Source organism: Eleutherodactylus coqui, chromosome 2 (genome assembly GCF_035609145.1).
Source record: "Eleutherodactylus coqui strain aEleCoq1 chromosome 2, aEleCoq1.hap1, whole genome shotgun sequence".
Classification (NCBI taxonomy): domain Eukaryota; kingdom Metazoa; phylum Chordata; class Amphibia; order Anura; family Eleutherodactylidae; genus Eleutherodactylus; species Eleutherodactylus coqui.
Window position 1 is genome coordinate 20,232,565 of NC_089838.1, and position 13,854 is coordinate 20,246,418.

Sequence of the window (13,854 nt, forward strand, 5' to 3'; positions counted from 1 at the left end):
ATCTGAACTTATCCATATGAAACTGTAGGAGGTGCAATAAAAGGAAGTGAACTGGTAGGAGTTACTCCCGAATCGTTACCATTTACATGGTAGACAACAGGAGATTTCTATTCGAGCTTCCAGTGTGGTTATGTAAATGCGGCTCTACTTGCTAGGTCATATACCGCATATACATGGGAGCTGATTATTAAACATTTAATGTTCTACTGATAGATTTCAATAAAGTAAAATATACTACAGAGAATCTGTTTAATTATCTGTTATTATTATTACTAATGAAGTAAGCAAAATGTATCTTGGCAGCTGAAGTTGCATGAGGGTGCACCCCATAGACCTGCATAAAAGTGTAACACAATTAGGCCACAGGGAAAGGTCTGTCTGAAAGCTGCATCTGACTACAGCTGTTTTCAGGTGACGTGGAATTTATAACAGGAGGTCAATGTAAAGCTTCATGAATATGGTCGTTGAGGGACAAATGCAGAAGTTTCATTAACTTCCTCTGGAATGCATCTCAAGAAAAGTTGCTGTTTAGGTTAACGCCGGAACGGGCTAACAAGTACGCCCCCTTGTATGGAGCAGACCCAGAAAACGATCCTGCTCCATACACAGCGAGTGCGGGCTGCCTTTGACGGCTGACACCTGCAGCATTCAGTCTTTTGGGGTATGGCACAGCTTGACATGGCCATCTTCGCCTGTTCTTCCTTGCCACAGAGCTCCAAATCTGTCGGATTGCGAGGACATCTAGTGTGTAGCGCCCTCTTCAGGTTAACACACAGATTTTCAATGGGATTCAGGCTTGGGCTCTGGCTGGGCCATTCCAAAACTTTCTTTTTCTGGCTATGCCATTCCGTTGTTGATTTGGAGGAATGCTTTGGGTTGTGGCTGTTCTTATTAGCAGAAGCCTGAAGGTTTTGTGCCAGGATGGACTGATATTTGGAACTGTTCATAATTTCCTTCACCGAGACTGAAGCCCAAGTTCCAGCAGCAGTAATGCAGCCCGAAGAATAATGCTGCCCCCACCATCTTCACCGTAGATATGGTGGTTCTTCTGGTGATGCGCAGTGTTGGCTTTGCACCAACCATACCTTTTGGAATAATGGTCAGAAGAGTTCCCCCTTGGTCTCATCAGAACATAGCAGGTTCTCCCACATACGTTGGGCAGACTTGCTGGAGTTTTGGGAAAACATAGCCGGGCTTGGGTGTTGTTCTTTGTTAGAAAAGGCTTCCGTCTTCCCCCCTCCTCCCCCACAGCCCAGACATATGAAGAATACGGGAAATGATTGTCACATGCTCTACACAACCAGTACTTGCCAGAAACTCCTGCAGCTCCTTTAATGTCGCTGTAGGCCTCCTGGACCTTTTCATCAATTTTTGAGGGACGTCAGTTCTTGGTAATGTCACTGTTGCGCCACATTTAATTCACTTTTTGATGACTGTCTTCACCGTGTTCTATGGCATATGTAATGCCTTGGACATTTTTTTTTGGTACCTTCTCCTGATTGATACCTTTCAACAATCAGATACTTTTGATGTGCTGTAAGATTTTTACGGCTTTTGATGAAAAATGCAACTAAGAAAATGTCAGGAAAATCCTCCTCGAAGAGATGAACTTTATATGGGGTAAGTCAGAATCCCGGTAAATAATGGCAGCGGTGGAATTACTAATATTTAACATGAGCTTAAAATGTGATTGGCTAATTCTGAACACAACCACCTTCCCAAATATAAGGGGGTGTTCACACTTATGCAAACGCATTATTTTATTTTTCCACCCTTAAAAGAGTTCAGTTTTTCAATGGAATTGTACAGATAGTCGATCACATTAAATGGGGAAAAGAAGTCTGAAATGATTCATATTTGTTGGTTTTTTTTAAATGACAAAACAAGGCATTTTAACAGGAATGTGTAGACTTTTTATATCCACTCTACTGCAATACCGAAGTATTGCAGTATGGTATAAACAATGAAACAATTGTTCAAGTTTAAGTGTCGTATGGCAACAAGAGAAAAAGTAAAAGTTTGTGAAAAAAAGGTTATTATTGTAAAATTGCAAAAAAGCGTATTATTGTACGATTTTCAGTACATCATATGGTACATCAAATAGTTCCATTGAAAAAAAAAAAACTCGTCCTGCAAAAAAAAAAAACAAGCCCGCAGAAATCTACGTTAAGGGAAAAATAAGAGCTATGGTTTTTTTGAAAGTGGGTAGGAGAAATCAATACTCAAAAAAAAAAAAATTTGCTCGCATCTTCAAGGGGTTAAAGGAGTAATCTCACCTAAAAATGTTATCACCTATACATAGAATAGGTCAAAAATGTATGATCACTGGAGGTCCAACTGCTGGGATCACAAGAAAGGAACACCCTGAGATCCCATAGTGAATAAGGCAGCAGTACACACGTGTGACCACCTCCTCTTTCACTTCTATGCAACTTAGGTTGATGGCCGAGCTTATGTCTCAGCATTTGTCATGACAGCTGGCATCACAGAAGTGCAGGTGACCACTGCAGCCAATCGGAGGCTGCAGCGGCGCCGCTTATTCTCCTGGTATTAGCGCTCACATGCTGTTGGGGTTTTTTGTATCCCCATTGACTTGAATGGGTGAGTGTCATCTGCAAGTGGCATCAGAATAGAACAGGTCATTAGTTTTTTCCCACGATCTGTGTAAAAAACAGACATTTCTGCGTCACAATGTTATCCCTATGGGGCTTGAATTCCGCATCTGTTAAAATCTGCACGTTTCACAGAATACATTCCGCAATTGAAAAATGCAACAAAATCTGCACTACTTGACAAAATCTACAACTCTGCTGCGTCCTAATTCTGTCCAGTGTGTAAGCACCCCAAAAGAAGTATCCTGGATGCGAAGCAAATTTTCAAAAATTCCATATATAAGAGGTGTTTGCACCATATTTATGCACAACTGCTTACTGTATATGGCATACATAGGTGGCTTGCCAGGAATAATCAACCAAAGAGGCGATGTTCTGATAACACACTATTCCTGTAAAAAGCACTACAATCACCCTACCTAACTGTGGGGCAATCGCCCTGACAAGAGCGCCCCCACTCCACAGAAGCTAACCCTGCTGTAACCCTACAACACCATAAGATCAACACTGCTTCCAATCCCAACGCGCTTCTCCCATATAGATAGTTGACGGGGTCATCGGGATATTCATAGTATGGAGGGAAAAGGAGAGTAAATCATCATGATGATCGAAGCTAACCTGTCAAAGGAATACGGAGACTACAGTTTATAGCACACAGCTCCACCAATTGTGCAAATTTTGGATGGGGGGGGGTTTGTTTTTCTGACATTCAGGGTTAAAAAAAAAAAAAAAAAAAAAAGCAACACTCACCTCTCAGCTGGCGTCTGTGTCCCCGGCACGATGCTCTCCCCGGGGTGCGGCAAGCTGGGTATTATTGTACCTTGACGCCACCGGAACTGGTGGGTCCCCACCAGGGGAAGGCTGCGATGCCCCCTGCTTGTGATTGGCTGCAGGGCACGCTTCCCGTGCAGGTCCTGGCAGTGAGAAGTCTAAGGTCCAGCACCTCCGGGAGTTGGTAAGGGGAGATGGGAGGCTGCCGTTGCCCACAGTCACAGCGCAGCTGCAAGGTGGACGGCTGCTACACTAACAGCGGAAGCAGGAGCAGGGGCACCGCAGCACCCCACATAGGAGCTCCAGCAGGGACAATGACAGCGGGGGCCGCCGGCTACACTGACAGTGGAGGTATAAGCAGGGGCAACGCAGCACACCACATCGAACCTCCAGCGGGGGCAATGTCTGGCACTGGCTACACTGAGAGCGTGGGCAGAAGCATGGCCAGCGCAGCACATGGAAGCTGTAGCCAGCTACAGTGACAGCGGGAGCAGCAGCACAGCCGCCTCACCAGAAGTTTGCTGTAGCTGGGAAATAGGCGCTGGCAAGGCACCGGCGGCTACAGTGAGAGCAGGGCAGGACACAATTTCATCTGGAAACTGGAGTGCTGAGGACCTGTGAGGCAGAGGACGTGCAGCCAGCCTTCCAACCAATGAGAAACAAGGGGCGTCACCTGGCTGTCAAACAGCCTTAACCTGGTAAACACCCACCAGTTCCGGTGGCATCAAGGTACAATAATACCGGCAAGCTGCTTCAGACTTCTTCCCACTGTCATCTCCCTGGCTTGGATTTCAATTCCCCTGCCGTCAGCGCTATGATTGGATCGAGCGCCAGCCAATACCAGCTGGCGCTCAATCATTCACAGCCTTTCAGTGAATGATATCACTAAATGGCTGTAATTGGTTTATCGAGCGCCGGCTGTAATTGGCAGGCGCTTGATCCAATCACAGCGTTAAGTCACACAGTGCTGACGGCGGGGGGAATTGAAAACCAAGCCAGGGAGATGACAGCGGGGAAAAGTCTGAAGTAGCCCGCCAACTTTTTATATATTTTATTTACTTTATTTTATTTTTTATTTACTTATGCAATGACTGGGAACAAGTGAGGGTCGGGGGGGGGGGGGGGGGGTAAAGGTTTAGCTTTCCTGATTTCTTGCAATATTTGAATTTTAAAAAAAAATTACTCATTTTAACTCTTTAGTCTTCATAAGGGACTTGAGCTTGTAAAAGCCTTATTGCTCATACAGTATAATGCAATACTACAGTATTGCATTATCATGTATTCTGACAGGTGTTCTTTTAAGAGAAGCCACAGGCTTCTCTTAGTAGACATGTGCTCATGACAGTCCTCGGGGGCTTTCAAATAGCCCCAGGCTGCCATGACACTTGGACGGCACCTCAGAATCTGATTGCAAGGGGGCCGTTTGAGCTTTCTGAACACGGATCGTCGCATTTAAATGCCACTGTCATACAGAAGTATTCAAAAGTCTAAGAGCTTCAATCAGTGTTATCTCCAACCCCGAATGTTGAGGACGGGTGTCAAAGATAGCCGACACCTACCTTCTAGGAGATGGTTTCAGCTCCCAGGCCGCTTGTATACACAGGATATGCTGTGGACTTTTATATATGACCTAACTGCACGGGACATAGGCAGTTAGGATGTATATAGAGGTATAGTTGTCAGGAAGGGGTTAATGGGGGTTATCCGGCTGCTAAAATTCAGGTTGCTCAATGTCTGTGAAAGTAATGGGAAATACTTATCTATTAAAGGGGTTGTCCCGCGAAAGCAAGTGGGGTATACACTTCTGTATGGCCATATTAATGCACTTTGTAATGTACATTGTGCATTAATTATGAGCCATACAGAAGTTATTCACTTACCTGTTCCGTTGCTAGCGTCCCCGTCTCCATGGTGCCGTCTAATTTCAGCGTCTAATCGCCCGATTAGACGCGCTTGCGCAGTCCGGTCTTCTCCCTGGTGAATGGGGCCGCTCGTGCCGGAGAGCTGCTCCTCGTAGCTCCGCCCCGTCACGTGTGCCGATTCCAGCCAATCAGGAGGCTGGAATCGGCAATGGAACACACAGAGCCCACGGTGCACCATGGGAAAAGACCTGCGGTCCACTGTGGGTGAAGATCCCGGCGGCCATCTTAGCAAGGTAAGGAAGAAGTCGCCGCAGCGCGGGGATTCGGGTAAGTACTATCCGTTTTTTTTTTTTACACATGCATCGGGTTTGTCTCGCGCCGAACGGGGGGGCTATTGAATAAAAAAAAATGTTTCGGCGCGGGACAACCCCTTTAAATCCCCTCTAGCGCCAAACTCCCATGGTCCTCCTCCAGAGCTATAAACTGCAGCCATGACACCAGTGCGGAGATAGATAAGGGACTACATTTTTCACATGTTCTCACAGAACTGGCGGCAACATTGATGTAAATCTGCCGAAGTCTTTCGAATTACTAATAATTGCTGCGTAATGAAGATGAAGACGTTCTCTAATCAGACATTTTTATTGTTCCAAAGAGTAAAGACAGTGTTCATGTCCAAAGCGATCATCAGTCATCTACAGACCATGAAGCAGACATACAGCAAAAATCTCACAGGCCGCGGTTGGTCGTAGAACTAATAAAGCGGAACGAATTTTAGGAGCAGTCTAAAGAAATTGTCAAAAACGCACATAGAAATTTCTAATAGGAGAGATTTGTAGAAAAACAATAGTGCAAAGGAGTCATGCAACAACCGCCATTATCGAAACAGTAGCGCTACGGATGCGATGGGAAACGGGAAAGACTTACATATTTAGTGCAAATAAAATGTATGGCCATTGTCTTTATTGCTTAGTAGACTGATTTGTAGTCTCTTTTTAGGTTTGCTACCGATGCAGCCAACATTGTCGGCCATATTCTCTCTCATGGAGCTTTTTTTAATGTCACTGAGAGAGCCGGACAGTCAATCAGAGTCGGTGGCAAAATGTTTATTTACTCATTCGAGATGTATAGGACGGTGCCGAGACATCACCCTTCATTTAAAGGGATGTCGAAAAAGTTCCTCAGGGAATGGTGTAAAAAATATAAAATTGCTAGTACTCATCCTCTCACGTTGCCTCCACTCCAGCGCCGCCAACCAAGTTCTGGCTGATTCAGGAAGTGAAGACGACACGTTCATCGCTCATATGAGCATTGTAGCCAATCACTAGTGTAGGTGGTAACATAACAGTGTGCTGAAAAAAGACATATGTTTATCTAGTCCAGCCTATTAACCACCCCACCCCCGCTCCCCAATGTTGATCCAATCAGGTAGAAACCAATTTTCCTCATTTTAGGGGAAAAATTCCTTTTCGATCAGAATAATCCCTGGATCACCAACCCTTCTGAAGTAATCAGTGACTATAACATGTAATATTATTACACTCAAGAACTGTGTCCAGGCCCCTCTTGTACTCTTCTAGTGAGTTCTCCATCGCCACGTCCTCAGGCAGAGCGTTCCATAGTCTCACTGCTCTTACAGTAAAGAACCCCCTTCTATGTCAGTGTAGAAACCTTCTTTGCTCTGGACGTAGACATGGCCACATGGCGTTTCTGCATACTGTACCGCTGAGGACAACAACTGGTTGTAGTGGTTGAGTCAGCGATGAACCTGTCATCATCACTACCTATATCAGTGGGAACCCATGGATAGGTTATTAACCCTTTCCAATCCAATTTGTATCCTGGTTTTCCTAGGGGGCTTACTCTTTTTCTGCCATTATACAATGGCGCTATCTGCTGGCTAAAGCCAGCACTGCATGAGGTGACACGTTGGATAGGCTCCGACAACAGAAAAGCTGGGAATATACAGTAAGAGAACCCCGGCGGACGTCTTCCAACATCGGAGCTGTATAGCCTTAAATCATAATGTCCTCAGAGGTCAGACAATGGATTGGAAAGGGTTAAAGTGTATTCTGTCTGGTACAACCCCTTTAAGGAACAACACCAAAAAAAAAAAATTCACAAAAAGGCATAAATCATAATTTTCAATTCCATTCAGTAACCTAAATAAATACAAATTTACAGTGCCGTCTTTTACACCACAATCTACCTAAGGACACATGCTCATACCATACAGCCTAAGCTGTGGACGGAGGTGGGTTTCTTTGTTTCTGCTAACTAATAGAAGGTGCTGTCTGAAATGTGCAGTAAAAGGACCCCAAGCACTATATGACAAGAATTAGAAAAAAAAAAAAAAAAGCAAAGACAAAATGCTACATAGTGCACTTACAAATAGGCAAGTTTTAGGGTGCGCACCATAGAAAGTTTTACTTTTCAGCAATTACATAAACAAGTTTCTTGGCTCTAATCTAAAAAGTATGATAAAGTGCAAAAGTGTCTGCTGGACACTACTGCCGGAATTTGGTAAACAGCAAAGTTTTTTTTTTCCATAGTAGTGCCAGGCTTTAGTGATGAGCAAACTTTTCAAAAGTTCAGTTGGTTGGTTGAATTTGCACAAAAAGTTTGGGTTTTGTTTGAATTAGTTCGAACCAAACTTCACAATGGTAAATCGCAGACGAACTGCTAGAGGTTTGTGTGCGCGCTGAACCAAACTTTTAGCAAAGCTTAACCCGAAACAGTTCAACTGTTGCAGTTTACTCAACACTACCAGGCGTCCCTTCTACTAGTATTGCTCGGCTTACCTTGTCTGGAAACAAGCCTTATAAAATGAGAATAAATATAACATCTAAATATAGAAGTATTTAACATGTAACTGGGTTTTCTAAAAACTTTTGATATGTCAAAAAAGTTTTTTAGGATTCGGGTGCTGACACCCCTATGGATCGCTAGAATGAGCCAGCTGAAGAGCTCATAGGAGCAATGTCACTTCTCACTAGCTGAAGACAAGCTCATAGGCTTGTTGGAAAGTCCATCTTCAGCTAGCAAACAGTGACAGCGCTTGGATGAGCGATCGTTGGCGTCTCAGCACTCAGACCCTCCCAACTGATCAAAACGATTGACATGACAGGTCAAAAGTTTTTAGTCAGCACAATTAGAGCTCGTTCATATCTCGGTTAGGGCTCCCATTAGGGCTTTCTATCTTTCTGTTCCGTTTTCTGAGCAGAGAAATGGAATTTAAAAAGGAATTAAATGTTTCCCTATTTTCTCCATCGAGGTCAAAGGGTTTTTTTTTTTCGAAAAAACAGAAAACCCTATTTCCATTCCATTTCCAAAACGGTAAGCTAACAGAATGGATGCAAACTGATACTTTCCATTCTTTCGAAAACCCGTTAACATCAAAATAAGGGAACATTTCATTCCATTTTAATTCCTTTTCTCTCTCCTCCAAAAATGAAACAAAGACCGAAAGTCCTAACGCAGATGTGCGCAAGCGGTTATACTTTAAATCAAGCAAGAGGCAGAGTAAAAGAATAGTATAATCATTCTGTAGATGTTTGGCCACTGATTGCTAGACAATAAGAGTGCACTACAAAAGGATTACAGCGGCCTCTATGAGCTCGTGGACCTTGCGCTACTTGAAGATAGTTGAAGAAAATTCATGGTTCAAAAAGGAAAGAAAAAAAAAAATACAATTTATTTTCCCTTAATAAGGTTAAGCATCATTAATGATGTTGACGCCGAAGTTATGTTACTGTATCTCCACTACTGTGTCAGACGTGGTCTTGAATCCACTGATTGATAGGGGACAATACAACAACCCACTAGGCACCATAATCCCTTTGTTTTTTTCTTTGTTATGGAGGGAGGGCACATTTTAGAAACGTCTTTTTGCTTTTTTAGAAGGACAGTGATCGATTGTTCCTAAGATCTATCCTGGAGGAGCACAGACAGAAGGTGCTTCAAGTGGAAAAGCCTTTCTTTCAATGAAGTCATGGAGAGAATGAGCATTTGGTACGTTGGGTCCAGTGGTAACATGGACAGGAGCCACCAACACCAGTTAGGACCATCCGGAGATGCCTGCAAAAGAGATAAAGAAAAAAAAACATGAAGGCACTATGTAAAAAGATCTATTACATTAAACATGTGACTGTCCTGCCTCGTCCTACACAACAAGTGAAGCAGCCACTGTGTGTGCTAAAGCAATATTCATAAGAATGTACCCCATCAATAAGTGTTTCGAGTCCCACCTTTATGAGATGAAGAGTATCTTCATTCTGGTAGACTCAAGCTGTCTTTGTAGTAATAGGGCAGCTATTTCTTCTCATACTACAGGTGGCTTTCCCCGGCGAAATTAGGTGTGTGCCAGAATTTTGGGATCCAGGCCTGCATCTCCATAGTGAAAAGGGTTATCTCTGCTGAGATAATCATTCACACTGCCCATATAGTGTCCTTTTTCTTCAAAAATTTCTTAGGAACCAGAAAGTCTTGGCTTTCAGGTCAAAGCTGGATTGGTAATGTGCTGTGAGCATACAGCTGCAAAAAGTGTATTACCTGGATTTCTGCAAGTTTTTCAAGTTAAGGGAGAATTACACAGGTATGTTGCTTACAACAGACATATAAGTACAATGCATTAGTGGGTCAGGCTACAGTGTCAGTAAAATTTGCCAGTTGGCCCGCACATTACTGGCCAGTCCTAGATACAGCTTTATTCAATAGACCTTGGAACAAATCTTGTGTGGAAGTTCTGTCTGTCGAGCCACTCCATCTCCCCCACACCTTGTGGAATTTCCCCGGGCATTTTCTATTTTTATGTTCTAATCCGGCAAAATAGAATTAACAATTAACAATATTCTGCCAAATTGAGTGTTGGGGAATGCCTATCCATTCAGCATAAGGCTATCGTTTTACGAGCCAGGAACAAGATCTTAGTAAGGAATATCTGATTGTGAAATTGTCAGTGCTTCTCATCTAAAATACTCAACAAGCATAATTGGTTCAAGTGGAATTGGCATCCCCATTAGCTGGCTTAGAAATTCTGTAACCTCCTCACAATAGAGATCCACTATAAATGATTCTCCAAATCCAAATCTCCGAAGTACCTCTATTAAATATGACCACTCGACAGAATCGAACGCCTTAGCAACATCTAATGAGGCAAAGGCCCAGTCCGAACGCCCACCTCCAGCCCACCTGCGTAACTACCTGTGTCCTTCTAATATTATCGGAGGTAGACCTTCCCAGAATAAAACCTGCTTGGTTGGGATGTATGATTTCTTTTATTGCTTGATTCAAACGTGACACCAATATCTTGGTGGGGATCTTATAAATCGGTGTTTAATAGTGAAATTGGCCTATATGAACTACAGTCCTCGGGGTCTTTATGGGCCTTTAAAATAATCACTATGCTAGCCTCCGACACGGATTCCTCAAATATATATTTATATAAAGAGAGCAAGCGTGGCACGTGCTGAATTCAGTTTCATTAGACCAAACAATTGATGAGTGTCAACTTGTGCTTTTATCATGCACTTTAAACAGTGATCATTCAGTGTTTCACATTGGAATGTGAAACACTGAATGATTAGTGATCGAGAACTACACGATTCTCAACGAGAATCGTGCAGTCTAAACAACCTGCCTAAGCGGGAACAAGCTGGTAATAACGTCACCAGTTCGTTCCGTCGGGCAAACAAGAATCGTTTGATTCTCGTTCAGTGTAGAAGGTGCATAACCAATCTTTCTTTGTGAGTAACCAGGCTTTGTGTGTCTTATTTAATGGGCAAAGCACCTGCGAATCCAAAAAACCTTTTGCCAATTAGCTCTTGGAGAAGTCATTAATACAGAGCTTTACTTTTCCCCCTGCCTTGTGGATATTTACTCATTGTGCCCAATAAAAGACATGAAGAGTACAAGAGTTTGTGTGTTATTATTTTGACTGTGTTTGTCTATAAATTGTGACAAGATAGCAGTCGGCCGGGCGTGGCCAAGCAGCCGAGCTGACCGGCCGTATGTGAGAGAAGCTCCCGCTCCAGCCGGCCTAATATTAAAGGGGTTGTCCCGCGCCGAAACGGGTTTTTTTTTTTTTCAACAGCCCCCCCGTTCGGCGCGAGACAAACCCGATGCACTGGTTAAAAAAGAAAACCGGACAGTGCTTACCTGAATCCCCGCGCTCCGGTGACTTCTTACTTACCTGGTGAAGATGGCCGCCGGGATCTTCTCCCTCGGTGGACCGCAGGGCTTCTGTGCGGTCCATTGCCGATTCCAGCCTCCTGATTGGCTGGAATCGGCACGTGACGGGCGGAGCTACACGGAGCCGCTCTCCGGCACGAGCGGCCCCATTCAGAAGAGAAGAAGACCGGACTGCGCAAGCGCGTCTAATCCGGCGATTAGACGCTGAAAATTAGACGGCACCATGGAGACGAGGACGCTAGCAACGGAACAGGTAAGTGAATAACTTCTGATAACTTCTGTATGGCTCATAATTAATGCACAATGTACATTACAAAGTGCATTAATATGGCCATACAGAAGTGTATAACCCCACTTGCTTTCGCGGGACAACCCCTTTAATCCTGTGCCCATCCTAAGGACTCCCAATCCCGGAATAACATCCCCGGAGGAGAGGGGGAGGAGAACAGACCTAAAAAAAACAACTTTGAGGGAAAGCGCAACGGCAGCGGCACCGACGGAGGACTCGAGAGGTGGAGGGAGCCACCATTACTTACCACGAGGTACCCACCAGCCAGCCGGCAAGCCCCAGACCCGGTGTCCTACGCGGCGGAGAGAGGGAAGGGGGAGACCCAGACCGCCGGCAACACCGCAGAGCACCACAGAACCTGTGCAGCATCCACGGCAAGGACGCCCCGGCGGCGGACGCGCGAAGCCACGGCCACCGCCGCCATCTTGTGGAGAAGATAACCGGCTGGCGAGCAACTACCGGAGCCCGGCGCACACCACCCTGCGCTGACTAACGGGATACCCGGTGAGACGCCCGTGGTAGCGGCGACTGAGACGAAACCAGCGACGGACCCGCGGCGCCGCGGCTGACACAGCCGCCGGTCTGAGAACGGAGCCAACAGACCCAGAGGGGACAAAACAGAGCAGAGGGGGCACGCAGAGATCCTCACACCAGAGGAGAAAGGTAACGCTGGAAACGGCAACCAGGGGGAAAGGGCAGCAGCCATTGCATCCCACATAAACCCAAGCCCAGGAATATAGAGCCCCCCCCCCTCCCACCATACCCAGAGAAGAGGCCATAGAAGTAACCACAGAATACCCCTAACAGAGGGAAAGGGCGACGCGTGTCCTGCAAAAGACCCCCCCTCCCCCCGCAGGCGGCGGCAAACGATTACCGCTAACAAAGCGCAACAGCACCTAGCAGAAACAAAGCAGCAGAGTACACCACCAAGTACCCCTGAGAGAGCAGCATGGGGCTTACCAGGCAAAACGCAACAGCCGACAAGCTGAAAGCGTTTGCTAGAAGTGAAACCCGCAAGGACCTAGGCTCCGACTCTACATCGTCGGCCCCGGGGGGGCTCATCACCCCAGATAAAAAACACCAGCCCAGGCCCAGCGGAAGGGCCAGCTCAAACCCTACAACAATTGTCCGAGCAGTTGCTGACCGCAATCCAAACATCCACGACTACCCTCACCAGTAAAATTGATGAAGTAAAAACGGATGTAAGCCTCCTTAGACAAGACCTCCAAAACCTGAGAGAAAGAGTCACTTATACGGAAGACAGAATATCCACACTAGATGATACCGTCTCCCCAATGTCAGCCGCAATAAGAGACCTAACACAAAAAGCAGAATATTGGAGACAAAAAGCGGACGACCTTGAAAATCGTTCACGACGCAATAATCTGCGCATAGTCGGCCTGCCAGAACGAACCGAGGGGCAGAAACCCGAAGAATTCTTAGAGAAATGGATCCGTGAACGCCTTCCCAATGCTGAATTGTCACAAATCTTCGTTATTGAACGAGCCCACCAAGTGCTGATGAAGCCGCCGATGAAGCCGCCCATACCTGGGGCCCCTCCTAGACCCCTACTAGCAAGAATACTCAACTCCCGCGACAGAGATAATATTCTACAAGCTGCCAGAAAAGGAGGACCCCTACAACACGACAGCGCCACAGTATCCATCTTCCCGGATTTTTCGGCAGACCTCCAAAAACAGAGAGCGTCATTCTTCAGCGTTAAAAGGCAACTTCGAGATCTGCAGCTCCCGTACTCCATGATGTACCCGGCGCGACTGATCGACGGAGAACGCACCCGCTTCTTCACCTCACCACCCGAAGCAGAAGAATGGTTAACCACTAGACGACGTCCAGAAAGACTGTAATGTATACAAAATGTAACCACTTCTTATTTCCCCTTTAGACGACGGGACTTCCACACGATATATAAAGGTGTCACTGACACTACCTAAGGATATGGTAAATTACTAAACCAAAGATGAAGCGCCCCTTCCAGGCCACCCCCGGCGTAATGCCCCTCCCCACCCTTATCCCCATCCCTCCCCTCTTTCCCCCTCCAGCCCCCCCTCTCCCCGCCCCTCCTCTCTCTCTCCAAAAGGGAGCCCACCTAACCAATATACAACGAGATATG

General features: G+C 45.6%; 1 protein-coding gene across 3 annotated transcripts in view; it reads right to left on the minus strand.

The window, feature by feature from the left end:
- Window positions 1–5,868: 5,868 nt before the first annotated feature.
- Window positions 5,869–13,854, minus strand: part of LOC136611149 (LON peptidase N-terminal domain and RING finger protein 1-like) — an 81,524-nt gene continuing 73,538 nt past the window's right edge. For all 3 annotated transcript variants that reach the window (XM_066590444.1, XM_066590443.1, XM_066590442.1), the window contains exon 11: window positions 5,869–9,322. In XM_066590444.1, coding sequence (XP_066446541.1) covers window positions 9,167–9,322 — 156 coding nt within the window. In that variant the 3' untranslated portion in view covers window positions 5,869–9,166. The remainder of the gene's footprint in view (window positions 9,323–13,854) is intronic.